Raw genomic sequence first — 15,132 nt, forward strand, 5'->3', positions numbered from 1 at the left:
AAGTCGTAGGACAAATTATAAGTGGTTTGAAAGTCCTAATATACATTATTTTAATTGCCTTTAAAATCCTAATGAAGTCCTAAATTATTGGGGGAAATATTTAAGCATTTAGTTTTTAAATATTAGGAGAATAATCAAAATGACTATTTTATCTATTATAAATTTTTTTAATAAAGGATAAAAACTTCAATGAATATTTTTAAAACCCGTGATTTTAATATAGAAGATGGATATACATTATGTCCAGCCTACTAACTAGTTATACATTACAAAAATCGTGATGTGTGAGTCTCTGTAGACTCGGACTCCAGCTCACAAAAATCCAGCTCCAATACCACCCAACATATAATAATAATAAAAAGTACCCTAGAATAACAAACCAATAGTAACCCGCCACGTATAACTCCTTCATTTTAAAAAATTTCTTCCCTGCTTTAGAGAGCGCGTGAGCACAGCAAATATCTCCGTGCCAACAGTTCGTTAACGTGCAGAGGTAGATCTACAATTCCAAATCACTCCTTTCAATTTTTTTTTTTGATTAATAATTTTTCATATGTACAGTTTGAGTTGAAAGGCAATTGTAATTGTTTCTATGCTAGATCTAGTTATTAACAAGTCCAAGGCCGCTTCGTTATGCATAAATTTGCAGTTTCATTTTTTTTTTTTGTTGAATTGATTTGTGTGGAGATATTGAATTAATCGAAGATTTTGGGAATTAATTGAGTTTGCTAACGTGCAAAGGTAGTTCCAGTGCAATGCATAATTTTTCAAAAAATGTGATTTATTTTTATGTATAGTTTGAGTTGAAGGCGATGATTGCATTATGTAATTGTAATTGTAATTGTTTTTATGCTAGATCTGCTTATTAACAAGTCCAAGGTTTCTCCTTTATGTATATTATGGATGAAATTTTGCATATAGATATAAATACTAGTTTCTATGAACGTGCTCTGCACGATAATACCATGTAATAAAAGAAAGAAATGTTGTATAAATGCAATTGATGTAATAAATTTAATGAAAGACGAGAGTTTTTGAATCAAAATACATTTTGTATAAAGCATCAGAATGAATAATTATGGATGAAATTTTGCAGTTATTTGTTGAATTGATTTGTGTGAGTAATTGTGTGCAGAGGTGGTTTAGGGGATTTTTCTATTGGTGATTGTGAATTGATTATTCAATGGCCGCTCCACCGGCTAGGGCACGAGCAGATTACGATTACCTTATAAAGCTCCTCTTGATCGGCGATAGCGGTAACTGATTCATCTATCACATATTCGTAAATTGTTGAATTATTCTGATTTTTCTTTGGATTAGTCTTGTAAAAATGTGATTTTTTGGCTGTTTTGAGGATCGCATTGTTCGTTAATTGTAAGAATCAGGTACATGATAATGCAATTTTTAGTTTGTCAGATTTGGTCCTTTTTCTGCATTTGCAACCCCTTAAACTTGTCAGCAAATTTCATTTAGACACTCAAACTACTGCATGTGGAATTAGACACCCTTGGTTTAAATTTTGGAAAAGCTTTTTCGCGTGTTCTCAAATGCTCATTACGTAGATACGTTAACCACTTAAACAATGCCACCTTCTGAAATTATACACGTTCACATCAATAAGACGTGAAACCCCAAACGTGGAGATGACATATTTTATGTGGTTAAATTAACTATCTAATAGACGCTTGAGAACATGCGCAAAAAGCTTTTCCAAAATTTGAACAGAAAGTGTCTAATAGAAATACCTTAGCATGTGTTCGGGTGCTCAATTGGAACATGTAGTAGTTCGAGTGTCTTAAACGAAATTTGCTGGCAACTTTAAGGGGTTGTAAGTGTATTAACCCTTCTTCTCTTTGGTGCCTTGCTTGCTATTTAGCTTGACCTTTTCTTTCATTATTTGTCCCATGGAGTAACTTGGTTTTTGAATCATCTTCTCAGTGTTTTTAAGCACAAAAGAGTATATATTGCACCAACAGCGATTGCAGCAATTTACTGCGTGACATTGATGTTGGATGGTATTGTTTTATTAATGTCTATGTGGCTCGTGAGTGTAGTGGTGGGTTTAATACTACACACTAGGTGGAACCCCAGGCTTGTCAAGCGACAATATAAGCATGGCGGGGGGAAGTTCTGCGTGTCTTAGGAGGATCTTGTCTCTTTTGTTTACCAATTTCTCTGATAAATAGCTATATCTTAAATAACAAAGAGATGATAAGGCTTTGACGCCAAGCAAGTAGCATATTAGTTACATTTTTCATAATGCAGTTCTGTCCTACAGCAGATAGTGTAAACTCCTTTATTAAATGTCTTAGATTATGTGTCTGGAGGTGGAGGATTATTCTTCGGTAGGCTGCAGTCTGCATACCAAAATGGAGCTGCATTGTCAGCTTTTGTTTGAATCAACTGTTGCATTTGGGTCATTAAGACAAAATGGTATTGGCTAAGATATGTGGTTAGTGGGTGTGCTTGTCAACCTAGAAGGTTAAGGCCTCATTTGTTTGCACTTAATGGGGCTCTGAATCTGAATCATTCAGATCTCAGCCCATTAAGTGCATTTGTTTTCTTTTAAATTCTAGCAACTTATTGGGTCTGAAGACCTCTGATTCGGTCAGATCTGTTAAAGTGTCTTAATATTATTCAGACCTAAAGCCACTTTCTTTCAAGTACTAAACTGGTTGTTAAACAGATAAAAAAAAAAGACCACGCTGTCTTCCCCAAACCACAAACCTTTAAACACCGTTTCTACAAACTCCTTACACTATAATCTGCTCTTTTGGGGGGAATAACACAATGTCGATTTTATGCTCTCGTTGGATTCAGCGATTTTGATTTTTTTCCACCTATTCTTTCGGTGTGGAGGCATTTTTTATATGAGTTATAATATAAAGGATATCATGGACACTTTGGATCTTATATAAAATATCTTTAATGAAAATCATGGAAAATTATGATTCTTTGACATTCAATGATTTTTGTTCACTTATTCTTAACTATTTGTTCTCTTGTTTCATGTCAAATTGTGATGAAATATTTACTTTTTTTCATTTGAATTCTGATAGTCCGTAGGAGCACAATCATTGTGTTGAATTTAAATTTTTATGATTACATTTTATTACAACAATTTATTTATCCATATATCATTTTTTTATTAATTCAGATAGTTCAATAATTGTATCATGCATAAAATATTTATTTATATCTTTAAATACATTAATTTATCTCTAAAATAATAATTTTGTTGTTTAAGTTAATATTTTATCTAATATTTTCTTGATATAATTCTTAATTACTTTTTTATTTGAATTACATATTTATTATGTTTAAATATTGATATATTATACACATTCCGATGATGAAAAGCAAACAGTCTTAATCATTCAGTGTTCAGATCCACATACAACATCTTAATATTCAGATGTGTATTCAGATTCAGACATCTTAATCTTAAAAAAAACAAATGCAGCCTAAGTTGGTTCGTGGAGTCCTAATTATTGTTTGGAGTGATATATGCTTCTGAAGTCAACTTTAGGCTATTGTCTAGGACCTAGAGCAGCATGCAGAACTACGAGTATTGAGTATGAGGGTTCAATGAGCTTGATTATGAAGAGAATGAAGAGAAATGTGATTTTCGATTTGACTTACGTCTTTCTGATTTGCAAATTTTACTGTCTTTGGCTGGTTGCTTGACTTTGTTGCTTTTCATCTCCTTCATATTTGGGCCACTTTTTGCTGCATTAGCTGGAGTCAGTGCTCAGCTGAATTGTCATAGTTTGGTTGTTTTTATTGATTCATTTAGGCAAGAATGTTTGATTTCAGAACAGAGAGATGACTCACACTATTGACTAGGACTTAAAAAAAAATTCTGATGAGATCATGCATGACAGTGATTAGCTCAACTGCCAGGAGATAATCCATGTCGCTGGCAAATAGTCCACTAAATCATTTGCACACATGGTTTCTTTGTTGCATCTGTTAGTTAGTTATACCCTTGATTACACAAGTACATTGAGTTTTAGATGTTCCTTTATGTGAAACTGAAACATGATTTGAAGGACGACCTACCAACAACAACAACATACCCAGTGGAATCCCACATTGTGGGGTCTGGGGAGGGTAAAATGTACGCAGACCTTATCTCCATCTCGGAAGATAGAGAGGCTGTTTCCGGAAGACCCTCGGCTCAAGAGAAAACATGATGAGAAACTGTCAGATAAGCAGAAACAGTTCAAAGCAATACGAAAATGAAACTAACGAAAGCGAAAAAGCCATGATAAAGCAGTATGAGAAAACAGAAACAGTAGCTACCACAGATAAATACGATAATTGTGGTACACGGACCAACATATAGTTGCACGAATCAAAGGACGACCTACCAATGTGGCCAAATTTATTTGTCTTTCTACTACACTCAGAACCTATGTTGCTCGGACTCGGTGTTGAGTGTCGGATACGGGTACGGATCTAGAGGTCGGATTCGGCATAATCTAAATTTTAAGATTCGGGGGTACGGATCCAGGTGCGGATACGGGTGCGGGGATTCGGCTAAAATAATTCAAAATTATAAGAAAAATAACTAAATCTATGCCTAGAAATAAAAAACAAAAATAATTTTTTATAGTTATGTTTCATTTATAATTAAATATTAATTTTTAATTAACTTGAAACTCTTCTAGATACAATAAGTGTCCACTCTTCAAGAGCTCTCCGTTTCTTTCAATTTGGCCTCAAGTTTTTTCTCAGATTGGTCCATGGATTTGGTCAAAGTATCCAATGTCGTTTGACCAGATCCGACACGAATCCGGTGTCGGTGTCGTGTCGGACACTGGTGCGGCAGCAAAAGTGAAGGGTCCGAGCAACATAGCTCAGAACTAGTGATATAAGTTGCTCATCAGGAGTAGATGAAATATTTACCACCTTTTATGATTATCAGTGATAATCTCTTCTTTGAGAAAAAGGAAGAAGACAGATTATTACTGCTAATCATAAAAGGCGGTAAAATATTTCATCTACTCCCGATGAGAAACTTAAATCACCAGTTCAGATTAGCAGTAATAATCTCACTCTGTCCCTCTTTTTTGGTAATCGCACAAGAATTGATGTATATGTAGGGGGACGGGGTTTTCATGTTGCTTTCTTGTGGATAATTTTCTTCTAAGCAATCTAGTGAGTCTTCCACACACACCGAGTGCACCATCTTTTTTATAGGGAGATTGCGCCAGGGTTTAAGATGTAATTTATTGCTTGACGTGTAGGTGGGATGTTAACTTTGCATGATTTATATTTATTTTTTTCCTCCTCCCTTGGGGAGCAGGATGGCGAGGGAAGAAGTTCAATGCTTACAGCTTAGGTAGGATGATTTTATTCCCTATGCAGTTTTCTTGATATCCTTTCTCTCAGAGATTTTTGTAGGCGTTTGGATGTAAAGCAATTTTGAGAAAATTTTATTTTTTCTAGTAACTTTTTGGATGTAAGTTGCTTGATCGACCTTTTCAACCAAGAAATCTTCTTTCACTCACATAACCCTCTCAGCAAACTTAAAGAAAACTACAACTATCCAGGCACATTCTTCTTTTGCACAAACTTTTCCCCCATAAATATTTTTCCTTTTTCAGAAAATTGTCCAGTCTGGACAGATTTCTATTAAGTGTCTTCTTCATCATGATTGGAGACTATATAATGTGTCTGCATTATATGGCAGCTATAGAAAATGATTACTGTATTTTCAGCTGAAATTTGCTTTTTTGACATGCACTCTACAGGTGTTGGTAAGAGTTGCCTTCTTTTGCGTTTTTCTGATGGTTCCTTTACAACAAACTTTATCACCACCATTGGGTTAGTTCTCTCCTTCTGGGTGTTATATACTTGGTTTTAGTTCTGAAAAAAATGCTTGTCAAATTTGAATATCTTTCTTTTCCTCTCAGGATCGATTTTAAAATACGGACCATTGAGCTCGAGGGGAAAAGGATCAAACTACAAATCTGGGATACGGCTGGTCAGGAACGGTTCCGAACAATCACCACTGGTAAGTTATTACGTCTTTTAACTGGAAAAGAGTTTTCATTTAAGGTCATTATAACAGGAAATTTGTACAAAATAATCTCACTATAGCAGGACGAAACCCTTCATTTGGTTTCTTAATTGACATTTCACGTTTTGTCTTAAAAAAAGCTTTCTGTTTGTCATGTCATTGTCCCCTTTTGGTTCGTCCCTACAGATCAATGTGACCCTTCATCCCCTGGCCTCACTAGGTACAAAGTTGATTATAATGTACCTCATGTATCAAGTTACTAGAGAGTTAGATAAGCTTGGAAATGCTTACACTAAAAAAAAAAAATAAAAAAAAAATGATCAAGCTTGCAAATTTTTATACATTTTCCTTTTCTTCATGATATGTAAGCTTGCTTTGTCTTAAATAAAGAGTTCATTTTGATCCCTGTATTATGGTTTACCTGTGTACTTATTGGCTCCTTTTTTGTTTAAAATTTTTCCAGCTTACTATCGTGGAGCCATGGGTATATTGTTGGTTTATGACGTTACTGATGAATCTTCCTTTAACAGTAAGGTTCTTTCCCTGATACTCATGTCATCTAAGATGTAGTTCTGTTTGAAGCTACCTTTCTTTTGACCCAGGTGAATTTTCTGGACGAGTCCAGATAACTCTCTCATCAGTTTCTTGTGCAGGAGAATGCCTTGTTTTTCCTTTTCCCCTTGTGGATGGATTGTAATTGTCTTGTTCCTATTTGTAGATATCACGAACTGGATTCGTAACATTGAGCAGCATGCTTCAGACAATGTCAACAAAATACTTGTAGGGAACAAGGCTGACATGGACGAAAGCAAGAGGGTAGGTTCTTGTTTGTCCCAACTCTTTATCAGTCACCTTACATACCCCCCCCCCCCTCCTAACCCCCCCACCACCCCCCCCCCCCAAAAAAAAAAAAAAAAAAAAGAGGGAAGAAGAACTATTAAAATTTTAAGACAGCAGAACCTGAAAACAGGGTAAGAGCAAGAAAAAAGTTGGGAGAGAAAAAGTTTGGATTTGTATTTCAATGAGTAGTAAGCATGACCCTCTCAAGTCTAATGTTCTGCTGCATTGAACTTTTTGTAGGCTGTCCCAACCTCTAAGGGCCAAGCACTTGCTGATGAGTATGGTATTAAATTTTTCGAAACTGTAAGTATGACGTGATAACCTATGGAGAGAATTTCTGGTAGGTGTGCCTGTACTAAGAGATTGTTTCCGTGCAGAGTGCAAAAACAAATCTTAACGTGGAACAAGTTTTCATGTCAATAGCAAAGGATATAAAACAAAGGCTTTCAGACACAGATTCTAAAGCAGAGGTATCACTTGATCTAGTTTGGTTATATTATTAGGACCCCACCCCCCCTCTCACAACCCCACTCAAAAAAAAAAAAAAAAAAGAAGAATTGCACGGGTTGGGGTGAGAACAGAAAAAGAAAAACAGATAACCTTTTTTCCATAAGTTGAAGGCTAATACTTGTGCTGTTGCAGCCTTCGACGATCAAAATTAATCAACCAGATGCAGGAGCTGGAGGTGGTCAAAATGGCCAAAAATCAGCTTGCTGCGGTTCATAAATGGACTGATCACTACAGGAGCAGGTGCATTGATTGATCTCTAGACCACCATGAACGAAGAGCAAGCAAGAGCTAATTTGAAGGAAATGTCTTAGGGGCCTGTAATATTTTTATTGTTCATTCTTTTGAAACTTGTTCTTAGTGTGTGAAAGATAGGTTGATTACCATTTGAGAAGTCAAAATTGTTACTAACACCGTTCCTGTTTCCTTTTCTACTTCATTAGCTCAGGGATGTGAATGTGATAACCTAACTTTTTCTCAAGTTTAATTGTAAGAAATGCTACTTCTATAATGGATATACGGAACCTTTTTTTTATCGTAGCTATTAAGGTAGGTCCTGGTAGGGTGTTGCAGGATTTGTTCATTGGGAAGATTTGGATTAGGGATGGTGTGGACAGAGAAAAAGAGATGAAACAATTTGTCTGGTTTGCAAATCAGGATTTCATGAAAGAAAAAATGTAATGGGGACCAGTGTTTTAAAAGGCGGGGGCGTAAGGCGAGACGTTTTACATAGGCGTAAGCCTCGAGGCACGGGGCGTAAGCCCCATGGGTATTTAATTTTTAGTATTTCTTAAAATAATATAATTATAATAAATATTTTTAAATAGGTAAAATTACATTAAAAAATAAAAGAAAATTGTAAATAAATGAAATATATATATATATATATATATATATATATATATATATATATATATATATATATATATATATATATATATATATATATATATATGTATGTATATGTATGTGTGTGTGTGTGTGAGCGCGCGCGCGCTTGATCTTCACAAAAAAATGATTAAAGCCCATTATACACCGCTTATAACTTGTAATTATATATAACATAATTTTACAAAGTATAAACAATACAATGAAATAAAAGTTATTATGAAATGCAAAACAATTCTAACATTTTAACTTTCAAACACGGAAAAAAACACAGTTTCTTAAAACACTATTACTATCATACTATTCATTTTATCTCCCTATAAGCAAATAATCAATAACATTTATCAATATTACAATTAAAACATAACTTCTTCATGAACAAAAAATAAAATTATATGATAATTCTGATACATAGGACTTATGACCAATGACAAGTGAAAATGTACAATTCCGCTACGTGTTTTTTTTTTTTTTAAATAAGTGATATTCACCCTCACGACGTTCTCAAATAGCAAATATCCAATACTACGACTTGTTATATGAGTTACACCCAATCTTCTATTTCTATATATGAAAAACTATTAAGTATAATTATTTTGTTAAACAATTATGAGGGTGAATGATTTTAATTAAGGAATTTAAAATATAATTTATGTAAGAACTGTTAAGCGAGCCCTGGGCGTTAGGCGTGTTTAGGGCGTACGGTTGGGCGCTTAGGGCGTAAGCCTCATAGGAACTAAGCCCCGCATGTTAGCCCCAGGACGTTTTGCCACTACCCTGCCCCGAGGTGAGCCCCGGGGCGAGTCCTGACACTGCCTTTTAAAACAATGATGGGGAATACGACTGTGATTTGTTAAGACTGAAAATCTTATGTCCTACCTAAACATCCCCCAACCCAAAAAAAAATAAAAAAATAATAATTCCCCTGCTAAGACTATAAAACAAATTGTATTTCTCTTCCAAATGGACTAGGGTATCCCAGTCTTGGATTCACTTCTTGGGCAACAATATATTTGTGAATCAATGTTTGTCCCGTTCGAGTTTTTGCTCAAACACCTTAAAATGTACTATTTGATTACAGGAGTGAAACATTAGTAGTTTTATGAACAAAAAATAAACAAATTATTTGCCTTTTAAATACCCCCTTCGTTTGCTTTTGCCTTTCCAAGACACTTCAAGGAGACGGCGCGTAACATCTCCTCATTACACGCATCCCGATGTCCGAACTTCCAGTTGTTCTATTTTTATTTGTTTTTTAATGCGTAACTTTCTTTCGAATATGTTGCAAAAAAAAAAAATCGTGTAAATCGGACGTCCGAGCGCAAAAAACCGCGTATATTCGAAATAAAGTTACGCTTTAAAAAATAACACACTTAAATCTAAACCCTAAAAATAAAAAACTTTAAGCTAATGAAACAAGTCTTCAAACAAAAATGGACGTTTATGTATATAGAACACTTAAACCTAAAGTTTACAAACAAAACTTACTTCGGGCTAGGGGTGGGCGTTCGGTTCTTCGGTTCGATTTTATCGAACTTTGATTCGGCTATTTCGGTTTCAGTTTTTGAAGATGGACACCGAACACCGAACCTAACTAGTTTGGTTCGGTTCTTTCGGTTTCAGTTTTTTGAAGTTTGGTTCGGTTCGGTTTCGGTTTTTTCAATTCATTTTTTTTATATGATATTAAAAGCGATTCCATTTACACTAATTCATATTCTCAAAAGCAACAAAACATAAAACTAACAAATTAAAATCAAAATCAAACAAACAGGATACACAAGAATAGAAAACCATAACAATAATATATGATTACTAGGTGTTATATACATACAGTAAGAATAATTAAGAAAACACATAAAGGACATACATTAATCCTAAAGACACATCCTAGTCACATTTCTTTGTTAAAGATATTTGATTTTCTCAATTGAAGTGGAAAATTAGGGATGCAAAAGCAAAAGAGGGCTTGTTACAATTAGGTTTTTGTTTTTTTGGCTTAAACTTAATGGGGGTGGACTATTTTAATTTTTTTGGGTAATGTATTAAATTTCGATTCTTCGGTTCGGTTTCGTCAAAGTTCGGTTCAGCTATTTCGGTTTCAGTTTTTTGAAGGTGGACACCGAACACCAAGCCAAACTAGTTCGTTCGGTTTCAGTTTCTTGAAATTCGGTTCGATTTTTCGATTTTCGGTATTTATGATCAGCCCTACTTCGGGCACCTTTTCAACCCCTAAAATGACGATCCGAACATTTACGTATCCTTGATGTATTGAGCCTACATTATTGTATGCAGAAAAAAATATCAGGTTTTATATAAAATATTGACGTTTCGAAGTCTTGACACACGACTAATCATTGGTCAAAGTATGGAAAAAAACACTAAGTGTTTCAAAAAATAAAGTTGGCCATTTTTTTTTGTACTGTTTATATAACGCAGTATTTTATTGCGTTATAGATTTTTTTTTTTAACAGCTTCTATAACGCAGTAAAATACTGCGCTAAAGCAGTTAACGGCTCCGTCTCCGTGAACTGCTTTAGCGCAGTAAATTACTGCGCTAAAGGTAGTTTTGTAACATTTTTTTTGTTTGGGTATTTTGGTTCAAAGTGATTTTTTTTTGAGGCATTTTGAACCTTTTTTAAAATATTATATTTTACTTTTGTGATCAACTTAAAATAATTAAATTAAATAACTAAATATTCTTAAAACTAAAAGATATCTTATAATTTTGGTTCCGGACTCTCTCTACGAATGATATTCCCTGAAAATCGTTACCAAGCAAAATAAAATTATAAGATATCTTTTAGTTTTAAGAATATTTAGTTATTTAATTTAATTATTTTAAGTTGATCACAAAAGTAAAATATAATATTTTAAAAAAGATTCAAATCCTCCCATTGTAAATTTTTCTAACTTTATGGTAGTTTCATGATGAAATGTTTAAACAAAGAAGTAATTTCAACTATTTTACCTTTTTTTGTCTATAAACTTTATATCTTTTGACTTGTTTATGATAGTTATTCTTATTTTTTCTCATTCTCCTATTTTATTTAAGTATATTTGTATTGATTCCCACAACAATATCCTAACTGATCGTCATTCAACTTTGAGTTTATAAAGTAAAGTCACTTTTTATTTTTACTACATAAAAATTATCCAACTTAAAGTTTATCACACAAAAATAATTTTTACTTTTTTGTTATGTAAAAGTCATCCAACTTAAACTGTCATGTCATATGTTTTAGTACAAAATATGAATATTCTAGTGAAATTATTTTTTTTGTTAGCTTGGCCTAAGTTGGATGACTTTGTAACAAAAAAAATCACTTTGTGTGATAAGCTTTAAGTTGGATGAATTTTATATAACAAATAATAACTAAAAAATGACTTTTATGCGATAAAATCTTCAAGATGATAATATCCAACATTTACTAAACTCATTATCTTAAAATAAGTACGTTAATTGACTTTAAATGAACTCTCACTCCATCTTTTAAGACCAAAACATATGTGGTAATCTAAAGATACCTAAACGTGTTAAAATATGATCTAATAATAACATAATCATTGTCTATGTTAAATGTTTTATTAGTTTTGAAACGGACAAAGCAATATAACAAAACTATTCCTAGGAAATACGACTACTGGTTGGATATCTCCTAATTAATTATTTGAACGTAAATACTCTTTAATTAATTAGATTCAGAATCAAAATTCAGAAGTTGTATTTGGTTTGGATTCTATTTTTGATTATTCTATTTTCTATTTACCAAAATATATAACCAATAGGTATATGGTAGAATTAAACTAAAAGGGTATAAAAGTCGTTTAATATGTGAAGAATATTTTTGTCAACCAATATTGTTATTCGTGCTTATATAATAACTAGTCTATACGAACGTGCTTTTGCACGTTATTCCCTGAAAATCACTACCAAGCAAAATTAAATAATAAGAATATCTCTCAATTTTAAGAATATTTTGTTATTTATTAAATAAATTTAAGTTGATCACAAAAGTAAAATATAATACTATTTTAAGGAAAAAAAATCAAGTCCTCCCGTGGTCGTAAATTTTTCTGACTTCATGGTAGTTTCATGATGAAATGTTTATATAACGAAACAATTTGAACTATTTTATTTTCTTTCATAGTAGAAATTTATATCTTTCGACTTGCAAGATAATCAATTAAGTTTATGATAGCTATTCTTGCATTTTCCTATTTTATTTTGAGCATATCTGTATCGTCATTCAACTTTGAATTTATCACGCAAAAGTCACTTTTTATTTTTTGTTGCATAAAAGTCATCTCACTTAAAGTTTATCACACAAATACACTTTTTTTTTTTTTTTTTGACTTTTATGTGATAAATCCTTCAAAATTATAATTTTATCCAACATTTACTATACTCATTATCTTAAAATGAATACGGTACTTAGCTTTAGTGAACTCTTATTCTATGTTTTCCGACCAAACGTATGAGGTAATCTAAAGATACTTAAACTTATCAAAATATGATATAATATTATCCTAATCATTGTCTAAAAATAATGCGGCCAAAGCAACATTCAATAACAAAACTACTCCTCGGCAAATACGACTACTGGGTGGATGTCTCCTCATTATTTGAAGGTGATAGATAAAAGACTCTTTAATTAATTAGATTCATAATCGAAATTTAGAAGTAGTATTTGTTTTGAATTATATTTTTAATAATTATGTTTTTTCTATTTACGAAAATAATCAATAGAAATATGAGAGAATTAGACTAAAAGAATATAAAAATCGTTTAATATTTAAAGAATATTTTGGTCATCCAACATTATTATTCGTGCTTTTATAATAATGTAGATAGATTACTTACAGTCCTCTGCATGGGCAGAGAATGCATAGGCAGATTCAATTTTATCACATTCTCTACTACTTATTTAGTGGGTTTTTTAACACATAAGTTAAATCTATTAGGTTCGGATGAACCTGTAGCTCCTATACTACATCTACCAGAATCCAGATCTCGCGTTGCAGACAACCAAAATTACAGTTTGAGAGGCAGTTCTTCTTTTGTTGACGATGGTACTGCTTTTTTGATACTACTACAACTTATCACTGTATACATGGTAAAACGCAGCTTTACACATGGATACTACTACAACTTATCACTGTATACATGGTAAAACGCAGCTTTACACGTGGCGTCTAGCTAGCAAAGCACGTGGCGGTTAGAGTAGGAAGCGTCGGGTCGTTTCAGCAGACTAAAGAAGAGGACTACGATTTTACCAGAGGCAAATCCACTCCGAAGTAGCAGCCCGACAAGCTCATTAAATGAAGATATCACGTCTTGCAGCCACTATTCAACCGAACCAGATTCGGTGCAGACGTTATGATTTAACATTCAAGTCGGCATTCAAGATCCTTTATTAGTCATTATTGAGAATGGCTATGGGCTACTGGCTGGGTCATGTACTATAAATAGGGACACGTTATTTGTAATCGATCATCAGTGAACACAAGGCAAACTATTATATTAATTTCAAATCACATTTTTTAATGGAATTAAAAAAAAAATCATCCAGCTTATTTTTTAATTAAAAAAAATGCCATGTGGCTTTAAAAAAAAGTCTATCCATTTTTGTCATTTTTTTAAGACATATTTTTCTAACGCCACATGGTAATTTTTTTTTCCTGGTGGGTCGGGTCTGGTTCTTTAAAAAAATATCTTTGTGGCTTTAAAAAAAAATAAGTCTACCCATTTCTTTAAACGAACCAGACCGACCCACCAAGAAAAAAAAAATTCATGTGGTTTTAGAAAAATATGTCTACCCAAAAAAATGGGTAGACTTTTTTTTAAAGGCACGATATATTTTTTTAATTAAAAAATAAACTAAATGATATTTTTAAAAAAAATTGTCAGTAAAAAAGATATATTTGCATCATTTTGTAATGACAGGAGTACATTTACACCACTTTTATAACAACTGGTATATCTGCTCTAAATCACAAAGTTGAGGACATATTTGCACCTTTTCGCTTGTTTTAATATCACCACATTAATCATTTGTGTTGATTACGTATTTAAGAGGTAGCAATCAAAATCAATTGAATCGAAGCATAATGTGACACTAATTACAATCAATGATGCTTTTTCATCGCTAACCATAAATATATATGCAGAAGACACGTATGTGAGGATAGTGTCAGACGAAGAGGAGAAATCACGATAAGGGGATTATCCTAAATTAACCAATGAAAAAAAGATAGATACATAAATAAAGGAAAAGTTGAATATTTCCACAATGCAGTTATCTTTTTTTGTTTTCCATTCGGTGTTTGGTATTCATATTGGAGCTCGATTAAATTCAGATTCGTGTCGTAAAGTGCCACGTTAGAAGCAAAACGCTTCTTAACAAAAGCAACTACATATCCAATAGAGCTCGAATCTGAAACTTTGATTAAGGATTAAAAAATAATACTTAATTACTAATTCACCACAGGTGAAATCCTCGTTGGTTTCCCAGTGATGTTATTGCATGCCATTTAAAATACCAAATGGATGCAACTAAGATAAGATTGCGCATATTTCCTTCTAATAGCCTATCAGAACAGCGTACAATGCCCTCTTGTGTGTGTGCGCGCTAGTGCTAGCAGAAACTTATGTGACAGCCAATTTTTTTTTTTTTTTTTTGATTAAGGCCAAATATGACGCTGAAAATATGGTCCTTAATCTCGAATAAGTCTTCGATTTCAATTTGGACATTTTGTATGTTGTATATATGGCCTCAACAGAAGAAGAGTTTTTTCTCCTTTAACTGAAAAGTCCTGTTGGATCTTACTTAATTAGGAGTTGGGAAACTGAACATCAATCGCTAGATAGG

The 15,132-nt window shown here is 33.0% G+C and overlaps 1 protein-coding gene across 2 annotated transcripts; it reads left to right on the plus strand.

Moving 5' to 3' along the window:
• Positions 1-335: 335 nt before the first annotated feature.
• On the plus strand, positions 336-7,910 carry LOC132605909 (ras-related protein RABE1c-like). 2 transcript variants are annotated; one of them, XM_060319182.1, is made up of 9 exons: positions 336-493; positions 1,136-1,256; positions 5,760-5,832; positions 5,922-6,022; positions 6,492-6,557; positions 6,747-6,844; positions 7,109-7,171; positions 7,246-7,338; positions 7,511-7,910. In XM_060319182.1, exons 2-9 carry the CDS (start codon positions 1,184-1,186, stop codon positions 7,592-7,594), a joined length of 651 nt encoding a protein of 216 aa, XP_060175165.1. In that variant the 5' UTR covers positions 336-493; positions 1,136-1,183; the 3' UTR covers positions 7,595-7,910. The 2 variants fall into 2 exon arrangements, with proteins under 2 accessions (XP_060175165.1, XP_060175167.1); XM_060319184.1 differs by lacking the exon at positions 336-493 and adding an exon at positions 514-741.
• Positions 7,911-15,132: the final 7,222 nt, after the last annotated feature.

The sequence above is a fragment of the Lycium barbarum genome, chromosome 8 (assembly GCF_019175385.1).
Source record: "Lycium barbarum isolate Lr01 chromosome 8, ASM1917538v2, whole genome shotgun sequence".
NCBI lineage: Eukaryota > Viridiplantae > Streptophyta > Magnoliopsida > Solanales > Solanaceae > Lycium > Lycium barbarum.